Genomic DNA, 18,425 nt, shown 5'->3' on the forward strand with positions numbered 1-18,425 from the left:
AGAACCTTGGCCAGAAGGGTGTAGTGATCAGAAGTGCCCTAGGAAGGGGACTGCTGTAGGTGATATTGGGTATGAATTTAATTTGCGGACCAAGGGCTGAGATGCTGCATACTTAGGCCCACCTAAAGAATACCCAAGATACCTACAAGAGAGAGCCCTTCCATCTAGGAATGATATCAAAGCATATCTCCAAATGACTACCAAGATTTCAAGAAAATCCTAGAACAGATGATGCAACAAGGACTGAAGCGAGTAAAAGCCCATGGGTCCAATAATTTTGGTGAGAAAAGATGGATGGCACTCTTTGTGTGAATTACAGGGGTCTAGAATGCTGTTACCCCAAAGGATGCACATCTCTTCGGTCAGTCCTTTGCCACCCTAGAGTAGGCGAGATCAAGTTCCTTGAAAACATCATCTTCAGAAAAACACATACTCCTTAACTCCGAGAAAGAAAAGGCCATACAGGAACTAAAGCCCCTAATGACAGTGACTTAAGTCATTTTTCTGAGCTGGCAAGATAGTATAGGCATTTTATCAAGAACTATGTCCATCACTCTGCCCCTATTCAAAAGCTCTTACATGGGGTAGGCCAGAGAGGTGCAGCATTTAAAGTGTAATAGGGATCAGAAAAACATGAGGCTTTTGACTTATTTTAGCAGCCGCAGATGTCAACTCTCATGCTGGCCTTTGCTGACTAACCTTTTATGTTCTGGCTAAAAGCCGATACCAGTATTCAGAGCCTGAGAGCTGTACTCTTGCAAGTATATGGCAACCAGCACAGGGTCATTGCTTATGCCAGTTGAAGCCTGCATGTGACCATAAGCAACCCTGCAAACTACAGCTCCTTCCCCTTGCATTATTATCCTGGAAAAAGCAACAAGGCAGCAGACACCCTACTGTGGTACCCGCTAGCCAGGTCCCATTGGGATGTGGATGAGAAAGCTGAAGAGATAGAAATCCCTGGCTTGCAGAGAAGGACTGAAGCTACTACCAGGTACCAGCAAACTAGTTAGTGAGTGGTCCTGTCTTGTCTTGAAGGTTAATATAATGTACCACAGCATAATATTTCCCAATCCAGTCAGCAATCTACCAGGTCATACTGTCAATGGCCCGCTCTGTGGCAGATAGAATCCATGTGGAGGGGGACATTGGGTATCCACAAAAAATGCATCGGGTTCAAGACACAGGTCATGCAGTTGGGTTTGTTCCAAGTCCGCTGACACTGCATGGTCTGTCCACTGTGAAAGGATGCTGAGGCCTGAATTCCACCTCTAAATGCCACACATCTAACCCAATGGAAGTACTTGTCATCAAGTTTCTTACGCTCAAAGTGCCAGGAGGTGTATACCATCACATTCTCATAATGGTGGACAACTTTACTGTGGTGGCTGTACTAACCTGCAACCAGACTGCCAAGCCCATGGCCTAGATGGTGTATAAACACTTCTGTTTTCCTTATGGCTGTCTGGAGAAGACACATTAAGACCAGGATCCATCTTTTGAATGCAAGTTTTTCTAAGAATGGTGCCACTCACTAGGCATTAAGAGGTCACACACTGCCACATACCACCCACAAGGCATTTGGGCAAGTGAGAGGTTTTATTACATCCCGAGGCTTAGCTTGTGTGACCAAATAAAAACTTAAACACACTCTGACCTCCTGGGTTCATAAGTGCAAACATCACCTGTCTGAAGTCCAACAGTTTGTTAAAATCTGGTCATGAATGAAGTATGGAGAGCTGCAAGCATTAGGCTGGCCATACATGAGTCATTTTTTTTTGGTCAAGCCGCTGGTTGAAAATGACTTGATTTTACATATTCGTTGTAGGTGAGGGAATCCCTCCCACTGAGCTATTGTATTCTGACAGTGGGGAGTTTCCCCGCCTCAAAATATACTCCAACAGGCTGCTGGTACATAAGCCGATTGATACAACCAGCCTGCCCATACATGGAATAAATATGCCCGGTCCCTACTGAACTGGCTGAATTTCGATCTATGTATGGTTTAAGACCTTCAACCGGGGTGCAGAATGCTATTCCAATGTAAAGGCACACACCTCTGCAAGGAAAATTGCAAGAGCTGGATAAAGAAGTCCCTGAAGTTGTTCTATAAAAAGCCAGTTCCAAGTGTGCCAGTCTGCAATATCTAGAGAGCAGTAACCCAGGAAAAACCAAGACACTACAATGTAAACTCTTTAAACCCATCAACAACCAGAGAGAGGCCCATAGGGAGGGTTTTGAAGAACTTGTCAATGTATGTGAGCCACATACATCTTTGCCACCAGAGGTTCAGTGATGGCTAACCCCTGCTCTGCCACCATTATCTCCAGGATTCCCAAGAGAATCCATGGATCCTGACAATAACACACAGCTCAAAGGCCACCCATCCCAAGTCCATGCTCCTGCTGTGGAGCTCTCTTGCTCCAGGAGGTTGAACTGAGATTCAACCGCTGAGATGCCCAATTAGACGTAACTTCAGGAGACCCCCTGTACACTTTGCACAGAATTACATTTCACAGATGGACAGTTTGTCAGGGACAATAAGTCAATGTGAAGTGGAGTGTAGTATAGCCCCTATTTTCTCACAATGCTCAGAGCCAGATGCAGGCCCCTTTAATTCAATTTTCTACATTTTTTGGGGTTCCTGGACACACTCAGAGAAGGTAAGTTCCTCTGCTTCTGTCCCTCAGATGTTAGCGAGACCACACCTGATAAAGCAGAGGTAGCTGGGCAAATGATCTGTAGCTAGGTGATCGGATCTTCATTGTAAGAACAGCTGGATGGGCAGCTGAACAGTAGCCTAATAGCATGTAGCTTCATCAGAAGACCCTCCAGTTTTAGTGGGGTGGCCCATTGTCCTCGGGCATTCGATCCTTCCAGCTTTTTGCCTTGGTTACCAAAGCCACCCTGGAATTTACTGAGAGGCATGCTGTTTACAAGGATAATTTCACGTGTTCCAAATTGTTTTACTGAAGTAGTGATTCTCAGCTAGACTCCCTGTTATGGAGTTTTATAAAGATTGCCTCAGTTGCTAGAATGCAGGCAACTCCTGTGGACTAATGTCCTAGGTTGCTAGGACAAAGGCAGCTCCTGCTTCCTAGTGTCCTGGGTTGCTAGGCTGCAGGCAGCTTCTGCTGCTCAATGTCTTCAGTTGCTAGGACGCAGGTGGCTCCTTACACCTAGCATTCTTATTTATTAGCATACATTTAGGCCCTCCTACTACCCAGTCTCCTCAGTTGCTAGGACACAGGTGGCTCTTGGCACCTAGCGATCTTACTATGCAGGGCCACATTTAGGCTAAAAGCTACAGTATTTAATATGGCCCATATGCAAGACTGTGGATGCAGATGCTTGTATTTTTTTGTATTATATTGTTTTCACAAAATGCAACTTGGTTTGTGATTGGAAAAGGGAATCCTATCATCCATCTGCCCTTACCCCACTCACAGGAGTGATGCATTCTGTGAAGGAGTTTTGCTATTGGATGAGGGGGGGGAAGGGGAGGCTGGGCATCAGGGGACCTTCGCAGTCTCAGCCACTACCCTTAACCCATGCAAGGACAGAGGTTCACAGATTTGAAGAGGCCCCGACATCACTAGAGGGATGATTTCTACAGTAAGCAACAGCCAGCAAGATGTAGGGCACACTTCATTAGAGGTAAGTTATGTGACTGAAACTGTATCCCAAACAAAATCTTCAGGTTTAATGTACTAAACTATGTGCAGCACATCGTAGATAGGTATGGATAAAACCCCTGCCACTATTTTATGTTACTATCTGTGTTCCATTGTAGACAAAACAGGAAATTTGAGGAAAAGACTCCAAAGTAAGGGAAATCTTGGTGGTCTGCAGGGCAAATGAAGAAGTTGAACCTCCCTAACGGGGGCACAGTCAGCAACCAAAAACTGGAAGTTTTCAACCTTCACCACTAGAAAAGAAACTGGCTTTAAATACACTATAAATACCATAGGGGGGTTTTCATAAAACAAATGGTCTAGTTTTCAGTCTTCAAGTCAGATATGGTTAATGACTATCACTGGCATGTTGCCCATTTTTAGCATTTATATTTTTGAGATACATTTTCATAATATAAAACTAACATTGTAGTTGCAATAACATTCATATTACTCCATAAAGTTCAATAATTATTTTCATAACACATATAGTCTGCACACAAAAATCATAAGGCTGTGCTTTTACTATTATCCAGTAAACTTACTTATTTATGTAACTACAGTCTTATGACTAGCCTGACAGACCAGCTGAAAATTTATCTTTAATCATGGGAGGATTTAACTGCAATTTTAATCTCTTTACAGCTAGTGGTTTTTGATCTGTGCTGGTTTAGTGCCAACATAGTCAGATAATCTGACTTAAGGCAAGGTGGCAGTTTTGGGACATATTCCTTTAGGACTCAAGAACCCCAGTGCACAATTATATATATATACAGTCAAGTTAAAAAGTAAGTACACCCTATGGAAAGTGACATTTTCAACATATTTGAACAGGTAAACATTGGATCTTTATTTAAACATTGACAACTGATAAAAGTGATACACTTTGCCAAACGACACCCAGTGTTGATGTAGTGTATTTATTCACATAATCTAAGAAAAAAAGAGAAGTATGGGTGCTTTTTTTTTTTTAGAAATCATACTTACCTATGTGGATGTGCAGCATTGGTCCTGTGCTGCAATTGTCCCTCTCTGGCTCTAAGGCAGAGAACTGAGCATCAAATACTGCTGATCACTCAGTTCTCAGTGCTCTGTCAGGCACCAGCTCTCTGCTCAGCCCCCCCCCCCCCCACACGCTCACTGGAGCGCTGGTCTGTGGAGGAGGAGGGAACGGCTGGCTCAGGCTCTTTGTGGCTTACTAAGAGGCTGAGCCAGGTGCTGATCCTTCCCCAGCCTGAACCGACTCTGTGTCGTCAGCTGACAGCGGGCTTCAGCCTGCTATTGGCTAAAAACAGGTCACATGATTGCAGAGTGAACTGCACTCCTGTGATCCACAGGATAAGTACAGCCAAACAAGCCAGGGCTCTGAGGAAGAGGCAAGGCCTCGAAACGCGTCAGCCCTCCGTCTATATGAGACATCGGACTTTTTCATTTGATGCTGTTCGTTGGAATTTATATGCTGATCTACCACGCATGTTTGTGAGTAGTTGATTTTAAACAATTGTTATTAATAAGCTTGCTGAGGATAATGCGCTAGGCTGGTGCGCCCTTTCTTTGTGTTTGTTTTACAGTGTTTTTGACCACCCCGGTCGTAGAGGGCAGCAAGGCTTAGCCATACGGGATGCCAAGTGTGGGTTCCTAGATTGAAACAGAATGAGGACCTGGTTTTGAGCGCAGGAGCAGGGTGCTTAGCATCACTTTTTTCTTTTTTGGATTACTTCAAAATGCAGACCTGTCACATCAAACAGATGTTTCAGATTAGGTAACAATTTTTAAAACCTCCCTGGGGAGTATGCAGGTGGAATCTATCTTATTTAAGTTCCAAATATATAGGATTTGGTGTTCTCTTTGCTTTTGGAGTGTATGGTGTCATCATGCCAAACTAAAAAGAGTTGTCTAATGCCCTCAAAAATAAAGCTGTGGGGATTTAAAAAGACTGCAAAATTATTAGAAATCAATCATTCCACTGTAGGTAGAATGATCTAAGTTTAGCCAGTTTCAAATGACTACTAATTTATCTAGTATGGGCTGGTCCAGCAAATTTTGCCTAAGAACTATTTTCTAAAATATGTCTTCAAGAACCCCACAATTTCACTGTGGGATACACAGTTAACTTTCACAAAATTGGTGTTAAAGTGCATGCATCTACAATCAGAAAGATTGTAGATGCCTTCACAAGCTACATTGCATGTGTGCCAGGAAAATGCTTTTGCTATCAAAATAATATTAGAGAATAATTATAGTTTGCCATTAAACATATAGGCAAAGACCAGGCCTTCTGGAAAAATATACTGTGGACTGATGTATCAGAGACAGAGCTGTTTGACAATTCTAACAGTGGACATCTTTGGTGCAAGCTGAAGCCAGCATTTCAGGAGAAGAACCTCATTACATATAAATTCTGTATCATTTCAAAGTGTGCTTGATGGAAATGTGAAGCCATCTATCTGAAAGTAGAAGCTGAACTAGAACTTTCAATACAATATTGATCTAAAGCAAACAAGTAAATTCACCTAGGAATGACAAAAAGGCTTGGAGAAGTGGTCACAAATATCAATTGAGATGGAGATGAGGGAATTGGATGACGTGAACAATATTGTAAAAAGGTAAAGTGGAGTAGGGGACATAGACAGGTATGTGTCCCTGAATGGGAGATGGGTGTTGGGGTGTGGAGGAGAGAGAATTACATCCCATCTTTTTTTTCTAATTTTCTTTTTTTTGTGTCTATTTTTGTAGATTTAATGCTTTAAGAATCTTTAATGCTTTAAGAATCTTTAATATATGAGGATTATAAGTATTAGGGTGATTCCTGCATGATAATAATCACTGGTTGAACTATAGCCTGTAAAACGAAAAAGGAGCTTTACATTGTTATGTGATGGCTCTGTAATGTGGCTATAGGGTTAACATACATATTATTGCTAAAGTCTATGGACAACTACTGTATTAAGCAGGTTCTCTAATCTACACTGTACATACTTTCACCCAAGGGTCTCTTCTAGCTATAGTGCATAGGGAGTGCTGATTTTGTAGGAAAGATTTCAGTACTCGAAGAATAAAACTAGAGTCTTCAGGAGAACAGTTTTCTGGGTCTGTATAGTAATATAGACATTTATTCTGCAACCTTTGAGATCTGTAGTTTGCACATTAGACCCTACACCATGCATTATTATAAATGAACACCTGTGTACATCTTTGTCGCATATCCCTTAGAGCCCGTTCACACCAATACGACTTGTCAGGCGACTTGTCAGCCTGACAAATCGCGGACCGTCACGGTCCATTGTGTAATACAAGAACGGTTCTAATAGGAGCGACACAAGTCGTTCCGACTTAGAAAAAGGTTCCTGTACTTCTTTGGGGCGACCTGGAGCGACTTGCATAGACATTCACCTTTATGAAGTCTGTGCAAGTCGCGCCGAAGTCGCGCTGCACGCGACTTCACAGGTCGCCCCCTAAGTCGGATCGCCATAATGTGAACCGGCTCTTAATCTAAGGCTAATAAAAGACATAACAGATTAGATGCCTGTTTTTCTGACACTAAAAATATTTTCTGAATGCGCCTGGAAAGAATAGTAACTTCTTTATTTTCAGGAAAACAATGCATAGAGGCTAATATGTTTGTAGATATAAAATATTATAACTACATTAATTATTGATGTCTAAAATTTGATTTTATTACCTAATACTAGTTCAATTAAAAATATTTTTGTATAAAGTGTTTGTGTTCTAGCACTGTAACCAACACCTACCTGGCTAACTGAAAGAGGATCATCAGCACTCCTGTCTTCAGATGACTTTGGGACCTCTAGCCGATCAATGAATGTCTGAAGTTCTTTCCTGAAAGCTTTCATCTGTGCATTGATCCGATAAAGTAATTCATGTTCTCGTATTCTGCTTCCTTCATCTTCCTCATCCATTAGTCCAAACAAGTCACCATTGGCCACATATATTCTGGCTTCAGTGATTATAGTGCTCGTGTCTGAGATAAGCCGGTCAATTGTCTTGCCCAGTCGTTCAGCCTCAGACCGAATATCTTTCATCTGCTGCCTCTCAGCAATATTCTTCTGCCAAACACTAGCAGAAGGATAAAAAGACCTAGTGGGAGTAAGACAACGGATATTGCGCACCTCCTCCGAGTCACTTTCACCACCAATGGGGCCTTCTCGTTTTCTGTGTGGAGGGCGAGAATCATCATCACTTTCCTTTTTTCCAGCATCACTCTCTGCATCACTATCTCTAGGACTTCCTCGGATACCAAGGTGGGAAGCAAGATCATAGCGCTGCATGTTAGACATAAGAACTCTGTTTTCATACTGAAGCTGCATGACCTTGCCACTCAACTCATTGATCTGCAAGCGTGCAGTTTTAAGCTCCTCCTGTAAGGCTTCTGTCTTGACATTGTCACTGTGCCGAGAACTTTCATGAGTGCCGGACTTAAATTTGTATTTGTTCAGCTCTGTAGATATCCGTTTGTTCTGCTCTTCCAAGTCACTAAGGTTACGTCGTAAAAGTTCAGCTTCATCTTCAACCAACTGCAAGTTCTGTCGCAGTTCTGATACCGATTCACTTTGCTCCCGTGGAAGAGAGGTTGATGTGCTGGAGTAGTCATCTCCCCTCAGGTCATCCAGTTCTGCCTTCAGGCCTCTATTTTCTACTTCTAGCTCTACTATCTTCCTTCCAAGTATATTAGCTTCCTCTTCAACTAAACGCAGTCGAAGTTTCAGTTCTGCCTCTCTTGTCGTAGGGGGTCCACTAGCCTCTCCCTTTGGTAAAGGGCTATCAAGATCTCCATAAAATGATCTGTACTTCTGCACTTCATGCTCTAGTCTGTCTTTGTCTTTATCAATCTTGGCCATTTTCTTTCTCATTAACGTCGCTTCCTCTTTGACAAACTGGAGCTGGCACTTCAAATCCTCATTGTCCTCCTTATCACGAGAAAAAAAAACAAGAAATTCAGATGTTAGGATGCAAACCTAAATCCCCAGTAATCATACAAACAACACAATTTAAACACATTACAGTGATTCCTAGCAGAAAATCTATAGTACAGAAAAATGGTTTGTGCAAATTGCATCCTTTGTCATTTATATGCATATTTTTACTGGCTGCTATTCAGTGAATGTAGACATTGCTGCTTCGATGTGGTCATCTAACCAGTTGTCAACAATGATCACCTAGATTGGTGGATTTTTATAAGAGATTCCAGGTCTTGAAACTAATGCACATTGTACAGAGAGTAAGCACCTATAATCCTAATTTATCTGGCAGTGCCAGATTAAAAGTAAACAGGGCCCCAGGCAGGGTGACAGTTTTAGGTCCTCTTTAAACCACAATACCCTCACGTGTCCCTTTTACATATCAGCGATTTTATAATGGAAACACAAAAAAGAAATTAAAAAAAACATAAAAATAAAATATTCAGTTTTAACGTCCAGTGTTCTCACTACTGCCTTAGACTATATTCACAGCTTTATCATAAAACATGCTATCAAATGTGTATTTAAATGCAATAACACAAGTTTTTATATGGACGCCGACACGCTGTCATGAGAGACTGATCCCGGCTCTCATACTGGTACTTTGACAATGCTTTCTAAGTCGTTGACCTGGAATGAGTAGAAAGTTAATGGTTCTAACATTTTTCTGATGCTTATTTACAACTGCATATTCCAAAGCTGTGACTGAAAAATACTGGTGTCAGACACAGCCAGGCATCTAGAATTTTCAGATGGACGTCTGCCAAGTCAGCCTCCATACTTCTTTCATGATTTTGTGATGCACATTTTCTGGTGATTTGGCATGTTTAAAAAGCACATAATATAGCGGTTATTATACTTGCTTACTGTTAATGGCATTACAAATACTTACATTTATAAATGCTGCAACTAATGTAGAAAAAGATTACAGATACCAAAACTAAGGCAATAATAATGTTCAAATTAGGTTATCACAGATGAATATCAATCCACTAAGTCTTAGATAGTAATAAGCCAAATGTACCCAGGGTCAGCAAACTTTACTGAAGTTAATTTGCTCAATCTGAACCCTATTGTCAATAGGAGCTGCATCAATGGCCATTTTCTAGGCCAGGGGTGGGGAACCTATGTCCCGGGGGCCGTATGCGGCCCTCAAATTCATTTGGTCCAGCCCCCCCCGTGCAGCTGAGTCTGTCTCTCAGCTGATCTGTCAGAATGGAGCCGATGCTTTCTGTATAGTTCCGGCTCCATTGTGACAGTCTGAGTGAGTCACAAGCGGAGTGATATCAATACAGGAAACATCGCCTCTTCCTTCAGCGTGGCGCCGCTGCTAGCCAGCATTTCCCGCCAGCAGCACACACAGCAGTACCAGCCAGAGCCAGCAGTACCAGCCAGAGCCAGCAGTACTCACAGCAGTACCAGCCAGAGCCAGCAGTACCAGCCAAAACCAGCAGTACCAGCCAGAGCCAGCAGTCCTCACAACAGTACCAGCTAGAGCCAGCAGTACCAGCCAGAGCCAGCAGTACTCACAGCAGTATAAGCCAGAACCAGCAGTGCCCACAGCAGTACCAGCCAGAGTCAGCAGTACCCACAGCAGAACCAGCAGTATCCACAGCATTACCAGCCAGAGCCAGTAGTACCCACAGCAGTACCAGCCAGCAGTACCTACAGCACAGTACCAGCCACCAGTACCCACAGCAGTACCAGCCAGCAGTACTAGCCAGTAGTACCAGCCTGAGCCAGCAGTACCAGCCAGCAGTACCCACAGCACAGTACCAGCCAGCAGTACCAGCCTGAGCCTGCAGTACCTAAGGCAGTACCAGCCATCAGTACCTACAGCACAGTACCAGCCTGAATAAGCAATACCCACAGCAGTACCAGCCTGAGCCAGCAGTATCCACAGCAGTACCAGACAGCTGTACCCACCAGCAGTACCAGCCAGCTATGCCCACCAGCATTACCCGCCAGCAGTTCTTTTCAAAACTTACCACTACAAAGTCGACTGCGCTCCAGACTGATCGACGCAAACCTGGAAAACCAGTTTCGAGTAGTAACATCATCAATACCAGCTAACATCACACACCTCATCAAAGAGAAGCAGTTGCAGCCATCACATTTAATTAAATGTTTGACCAAATATAACAGGCACATTTTTAAGTTGATAATTTTGTACAGCCCCCGAATGATTTTATAAATACCCAAATGGCCCTTGGCAGAAAAAAGGTTTCCCACCCCTGTTCTAGGCTAATAGGCAATGGATTTTCAAACAAATGGCATGGGGGACTGGACACTGCCCTGGGGGACATGTACCAAGGCAAAAAAAAAAAATGGTTTGGTGAGAGATAGATCTATTGCAGGGATTCCCAAACTACGGCCCTGCAGCTGTTGCAGAACTACACATCCCATAAGGCATTTTAAAACTCTGACATTCACCGACATGACTAGGCATGATGGGAATTGTAGTTCCCGAACAACTGGAGAGACATAGTTTGGGAATCCCTGATCTATTGTAATAATACTCAAAGTGAGACATCAAAAAAACACAATTTCTTTCAATAGCATGCCTGTAAATTACAGCTCCCAGCTGCTTTATAAACAGAATACTTGAAAAGAAAGAACAACGTGGGGTAAAAATACATACATAATCCTTGATGAGGGTCTGGCAGAGATGTCAAGGGGGACCTCACACAAAAAAGAATAAATACCAGACCCTTCTCTGGGTATGTAGTAGGGATTGACCGATTATCGGCAACACTGATATTTCGGGAAAGTGCATGTGCCAGAGTGATGCCTGCAGCTAGAGGCATCAACCCGTTTCCGGCGTCCATAGCCGACGGTCGGCTGACTTGTAACGACAACCGATGCAGCTGAGAAGCCGCTCGGCTGTCATTAAAAGGAGCGGGAGGGGACGTTCCCCCCCTCCCACGGCTCGCCCGGGTCTCCCGTCCCACCGGGAGACCCGGGTATCCTACCTCCACTGCCACAGAGAAGACTCGGGTCTCCATGTAAAAAACCCGGAAGTGATGTCATGACATCACTTCTGGGTGCTCGGCGCCGAATTAATAAAACTGACAGCATTCAAAACAGCCAAGCTTGGCGTTTTGAATGCTTTTTAGTGCCGAGGAGGAGTTTGGGGTCTTTTAGACCCCCAGATCCCTCCACAAGGAGTACCTTTAGAAAAAAATAATAAAAAAAAAAAAAATAAAAAAAATGTTATATGTCCGAAAATATCGGCCAGTACTGATATCCAATGACCAAAATATCGGTATCGGCATTAAAAAAATGATATCGGAACAAGCATGTGCCCCCCTCCTAAACCATACCTGGCTGGATGAGAGGCAGTATCTGGGGGCCCCTTTATTTTGAAAGGGGGCTTCCAGATTCTGATAAACCCCTGCCCACAGACCCCCATAACCACTGGGCCAGAGTTGTGGGGAAGAGGCCCCTGTCCTCATTACCATGGGGACAGGGTGTTTTGCCAGGGGCTTAACTCTGCTGTTTTTTTATTATATTAAAAGTTATGTGGCAATGTTTATTCTTGATATGATATATTATTTATCAGCACTTTACTTTTTTTTTGTACAGAAAGCTTTACTTGATTCAGCTTGTTTTCCTATTTTCTATTGACATAAAGCAAACCTAAGCTTTGATCATGCAAGGCAAAACAACAGGTTCACTTTAATGGCGATCCCAGCAGCAACACAAACTTAACTTCCTTTTACTTCCCCATTGCTTCAATTGGCCACTGGAGGTGAAGAAATACACCCAGTACCTCTGTGTATAAGGGTAGCACATAACCTACTCTCTTCTTCCCACATGAGATCCCTGGCAATTGTTGACTGGCTGTTCAGGCATCCAGCACTATCATACAGAGGCAGAGAGCCCCCTCATCCTTGCACAAGCTCCATGTCACAACTGTGTAACTGATTGAGCTAACATTAAAGCGGTATTAAACCCAATAGCAATCATTTACTATATTGCAGATTACTAATTCTTAGATGTGATGGATGCATTTGTTTTATTTTCCTTCTTTTATTTTCACCTGCTGATCTGGCCAGTAAGGTTTGAGACAAACCATTTAACACTGACAGGGGTAATTATTACAATGATCAGCTTTTATTTATTTATGTAAACCTTTTAAACTAAAAGGAAAAAAAGTGTTAGCTGGAGTGTGGCTTCAATTTGTTAACGTATCTAAATCTGCTAGTGAATCGAACACTCCCCTTCTCCAGACCGACAATGCTGCTTTCCAAAGGGCCCTCCTGTGTCCCTTTATCCAGAGTGGGGCACTCTAATACAGGAGGTGTGTTACTGGCCAGATCACCAGTGGAAAACAGAAGGGGAAAAAAGCCAAAGAAAAGAATACTGATGCAGCCACCACATGCAATGTAAGCTGCAATATATTTTATTTTTGGTTTTGGGTTTTTATACCACTTTAAAGTAAACCTTATGGGTTCACTTAGAAAATGTTACTAAAACCTGTTCCCTGCATTCACTATATCTGGTCTCCCACAGTACACAGAACATGGACATGCAATTATTTTAGTAAATATAAACTGCTAAATACCTTTTCTCATCAGTATAAAGCAGTCTTTTGACTTCTATCAGTGTCTGGTTAAAGCTTGTAGGAAGAGTTTTCATTCTGTTCTGACTGTCCTATAAAGCTGCATGACCCCTGACCCTCTGTCCGGACAGTGCTGAATGGCCCTGTGCTGATCACATGCACCCTCCCAGGAAAAAAAAAGCTCTCTAGTAATAGACACCAAATTTAACATGTGCAGAGTGACTCCAAAGGCTCTGATTTATCAGCAGATGGATTGGGAACAGTAGAAGAAGGGGAGGATCAGAGAAGACAGGATCAAAAAGCCTTTTTACACAATGCAGATGATTAACCCCTTAGGTTCCACAGTGAGTATAACAAGCATGCTTTACTGCATTTACAGACTGATTTTACTGTTGTGGGTTTAGTAAAACTTTATGAGCAAGGTCTTCAGGGGAACAGCCTTCCTTCTCTGAGGTGGCTGCATAAACATAAAGATGTTTTTTTTTTTTTCTTTGCTCAGGGGAACTGTTTAAAATGTGATTTTAATGTTCTGACAGATAATTGTCTCATAATTTATTTTTATGCATTTGTGTGTATTTTTGTTAATAATAAATTGATAATTGGTTTATTATCTTGTGGCTGCTGCACGGTTGTTGTGGCTGTTTTGTTTTAGGGGTAAAAGTGGCTAAGCACATCCAGCCAGACTTAATCTATCAAATAATCACAGTAACAGAACTTTGGCATTCTGAGTGGTTCCCAATAGGGGTGCACCGATCTGACTTTTCTAGTCCCAATAACGATACTTGGCATTGTGTATCTGCCGATACCGATACTGATTCGGAACTACACACATACACAATGTGCATGCGGCTGCAGTATAGAGCAAAGCCACTACTTCATGTGTATGGCTCCTCCATTCACAGGCGGAGTGCATCTGATATCACTCCGCCTGTGAGCCAGTCCTATACAGGAAGTAGCGGCTCCCATCCCATACTACCATCATACTACTACTACACCAAGTAAGGGATGGCTGAGCTGGGACTCGTGGATCGGTTCATTTTACCGATCCCCCATTCCAGCTATTTTGGCAGGATCGGCGCGGTTTTCCGATCCTAATATCGGATCGGTGCATCCCTAGTTCCCACAGCCCGGGTTTCACTCTCGGTTATTATCTATTCAGTAGGGTATATTTCGTAAGTGATTAGTACAAAAAAGACTGAACCAAATTAACAGTAATCATTTTAATAGAGTGTGTCAATATCCCAGGATTCCATGATCAATTTACCATTAATGTAAATCTATATTAGATTCTTTAGGGTAAGAAGGGAGTATTTTTTCTTTCCAGCATTAACCCTTTATTTTTTCAGAAATGGTGACCCACTACTAGACAGGGGAAGCCAGACAACCCTCAATATTATATTTGACCATTTTTCAGTATGTAAAGGAAAGGTTGGAATTTGTCTTTCCTTTTTTTTTTTTTTTTTTTAAACTTTATTTGGTTTTCCATATATAAAACAAAAAAGGAGATACAATTCAAGATAATACACATACATATTTACCATTTTTCATTATGTAAAGGCAAAGGAGGAATTTGTCTTTACTTTGAATATAGTTCCTTAGACTCAGGTTTATCATAGAAGCCCTCCCAAGTTATTTGGAAGAGCATGGTGCCTATCACCACTGTGCCAATGCTAGAATACCAGCTACTGTACATGACCTGTGTGCTGAGATGTTAAATTTCAGTGACTTTACTGAAGCTGTTTAAAAAATAAAATAAAGCCAAAAGAAAACATACCAGCAAAACTAAAATGGGAATGGAATGGTGTTCACTTGTGGTAACCTAATGAGAAAAGCTTATACTTTCTAGTAACCTTTAAAGAAATATACAACAGAACTGGCCCTTGAAAATGACTGTGAATGGAGATTTTTAGTGTTACCGCTAAAGTACCACTGACAGCTCCAAAAACAAAATTAAAATTGCCAAGTGCATGGTCATGTGACCATACGTAAAATTTGACAGGTTGCTATGGGAACACAGCAGAACTGTTGTTATCACTGTTGCATCTCCAATAATGTTAGCTTACCATCATAAGCGTCAAGCAAGAAGTCCAATAGTAAAGTAGAAGTATTTGGTGCTACTACCCAATCAGTCAAGCATCAAAAGAGATCACGGGCACCCGATCTGCAGTCTCACAGCTGTAACATATCCATAAAAGTGATCCGCACCAACGTTGCTGCTCTTAAAAATCTTGTTTATTGTAGAAACCACAGTGTACAGGTTAAGAATACAGTGAGTTGACTCTTCTCAACCTCCAAAGCTTTAGTCATAAAGTTATGACTAAAGCCATGTAGGCCGAAACACATCAACTCAATGTATTATCAACCTGTACACTGCGGTTTCTACAATAAACATGATTTTAAGAGGAGCAATGGTAGTGCGGATCACATTTATGGATAGGTGTCAAGCAACCCTTTGTTAAAGAGAATTTATTACTTTTCTCATTCTGGGCAAAGCGACAAGTTGTCTTGAAACTCTCCCCCACCCACTTAGTTACTTTCCTGTGTACCCTTGCCACTTGTGACCATTTGAAACTCTCCCCCACCCACTTAGTTACTTTCCTGTGCACCCTTGCCACTTGTGACCATTTGAAACTCTCCCCCACCCACTTAGTTACTTTCCTGTGCACCCTTGCCACTTGTGACCGATCACCAATTCACTGTCATGCGAGAAAGGGGAGCAAGTCATAAACCTTGCGAAATGGGCAAAGTGACAGATTCCCTTTAAATCTTACAGAATTAAAATAATTTCTGTCTTAATTGTGTAGCAGTATTCCCAGCCGTTTTGCTAGATATGGGTCCCCCTGGGTCACCGGGTGCAACAAAAGTACCTTTGTGCATGTTTCTCCAAGTGTGAGCCCTGAGACAATGACCAGTCCAGTATCTTTGGGTTTTTTGGTTCATTTGAGAACTTGGATGGGAGAAGGGAATGAGTGGGATACTACTTTGGCTCAACTGTGAACAATTTGCTAAGGACAACTGAAAATGCCGTTTGGCGCTGACATGAAGCTGGCTAAATTACCGTCAAAGCCGGTTGATGCTGGTTAATGCTGGCTTGCTGCCTGTTAACTCCAAACTGACTCTGGACTGCTTTCCTTGCGAAAAGAAGTCCTCTTGAGCTCACTTAAGCACTCTTTGCTGAGGTAGCTACTTGTACTACTGCTGCGCTGCTAAACACTTCAGGGCCCACACCGGCACCCTCTTTCTCTCACTTATCTTCAGAGCTTAGACACTGACACCCCCTTTCTCTAAGCCTGCTCCACAGGTGAGCTGGCTCCCGGATCCCTCTGACCTTCTGGAGTGGTCCCCTCTCCTAGGCAGACCCCTGGGCGGTTTCGAGTACTCACGACACTGTTTTTCCCCAAAACTTCTACCCAGCATTTCCACTCCGTCCACAGCACACTGGATCCCTCTCTCTGCAGCTCAGCTCAATATTCGTCCTCTAGGCCAACTGCCCAGGACACCCTCACTACTGCTGATAGGAAGAGAGACAGCCGTCACCCTCCTCCTGGGACTCTGCTTCCCGCCAAAGACGCCCTGTCACATACTCCCTTCAGACTTTTAACTCATCCCAGGGTGCATTGCAGCAAACTCCACCAACTGAGATAGCCATAAGCCCTGGTGTGCTATTGGCTAGGTTTCCTTCACTCTCCAATAAGAGCCCTCATTGGAAACAGTGGGGAGACTCCCCAGGCTCAACAGATCACACCTGAAGTGCCGGTTCACACTTCCGTGTGTGCGGCGATCGCATGTAATATCGGAGCGCACTGCTCCTTCATTACATGCGATCGGATGTGCAGTGCGAATTCAGCCATACACTTTGTATGGCTAAATTCGCACTGCACCCGCACAAAACGGCATTTTTTCAGCCGCATCACGATCCTGTGCGAACTGTCAGATCGCACTGCGATATGCGATCAAACTGGGGGTGTCGTTAACATTTCATTGACCCCCCCAGCGTATCGCATATGGCAGTGTGAACTGCCAGATGTGCGTTTGCGATGCGGGAACAGGCTGCGAATTCGCAGCCTTCCTGCATCGCACAAGTGTGACCCGGCACGGAAACATGTGACAGTCTAACTAAATGATCAGACAGGGCCACCCACATGCTCTTTCCTAGCTCCTACCTAGGAGGGTGCTACAAAAAAAAACAACAAATAATAAGTGTTGTGCTACCCCTTTAAAGCCATAGTGTATACAAGCGTATTCAAACATTAATAAATATCCACAGATATGTACAACAGGTTATCACTGCAAAAATGTAAGTGCAAATAGCGTACAATGAATTTTACCAGACTGAAATAACATACAGATAATTATAACACACAGAAATAAAATAGATGATAAATGTTTAGATATAAATTAAAACGTAAAGCTGAAATCCTTGCGCATAACAAAATGGGTGACAACCTCCTCCACCAACCTAAATGTCAAGCTTCCTATGAAATTTACATGACTGCTTTCCGCAGTAGGTCAAACACGCTTGCTACAGAAAGCTCATTAGCATCCATTTGATGATCCTTTCCGTAGGAAGTGTGTTTGACCTCCGGTGGCAAGGTGCCATGTAAATTTGGTAAGAGGCTTGACTTTTATGTTGATAGAGAAGATCATCACCTACTTTGTTATGCACATGAATTTTTGCTTTATGGTTTAATTTACACCTTTGGAAATGGACTTTTATCATCAATTTTATTCCTGAGTGATATAATTTACTGTACATTATTTCTTTGTGGTATAATTAATTGTACGTTATTTGTACTTGAATATTTGTACTGATAACTTGTTGCACATATTTATGGATATTTACAGCGCCTTGACAAATTATTCATACCCCTTGAAATTTTCCACATTTTGTCATTTTACAACCAAAAACGTAAATGTATTTTATTTATATTTTAAGTGATAGACCAACACAAAGTGGCACATAATCGGGAAGTGGAAGGTAAATGATAAATGGATTTTCAAACTTTTTTTTACAAATAAATATCTGAAAATTGTGTCATGCATTTGTATTCAGCCCCCTTTACTCTGATACCCCTAACTAAAATCTAGTGGAAGCAATTGCCTTCAGAAGTCACCTTATTGGTAAATAGAGTCCACCTGTATGTAATTTAAATTTAGTATAAATATAGCTGTTCTGTGAAGCCCTCAGAGGATTGTTAGAGAACCTTA

The 18,425-nt window shown here is 42.4% G+C and overlaps 1 protein-coding gene across 1 annotated transcript in view; it reads right to left on the minus strand.

The window, feature by feature from the left end:
- Positions 1-18,425, minus strand: part of MTCL3 (MTCL family member 3) — a gene marked incomplete at its 5' end in the record, with an annotated part of 145,732 nt that overhangs the window by 102,695 nt on the left and 24,612 nt on the right. The window contains one exon of the mRNA XM_082250911.1: positions 7,427-8,602. Within this exon, the coding sequence (XP_082107037.1) occupies positions 7,427-8,602 (1,176 nt within the window). The remainder of the gene's footprint in view (positions 1-7,426; positions 8,603-18,425) is intronic.

This window comes from Pelophylax lessonae (genome assembly GCF_965119305.1).
Source record: "Pelophylax lessonae genome assembly, chromosome: 3".
In the NCBI taxonomy this organism is placed as follows: domain Eukaryota; kingdom Metazoa; phylum Chordata; class Amphibia; order Anura; family Ranidae; genus Pelophylax; species Pelophylax lessonae.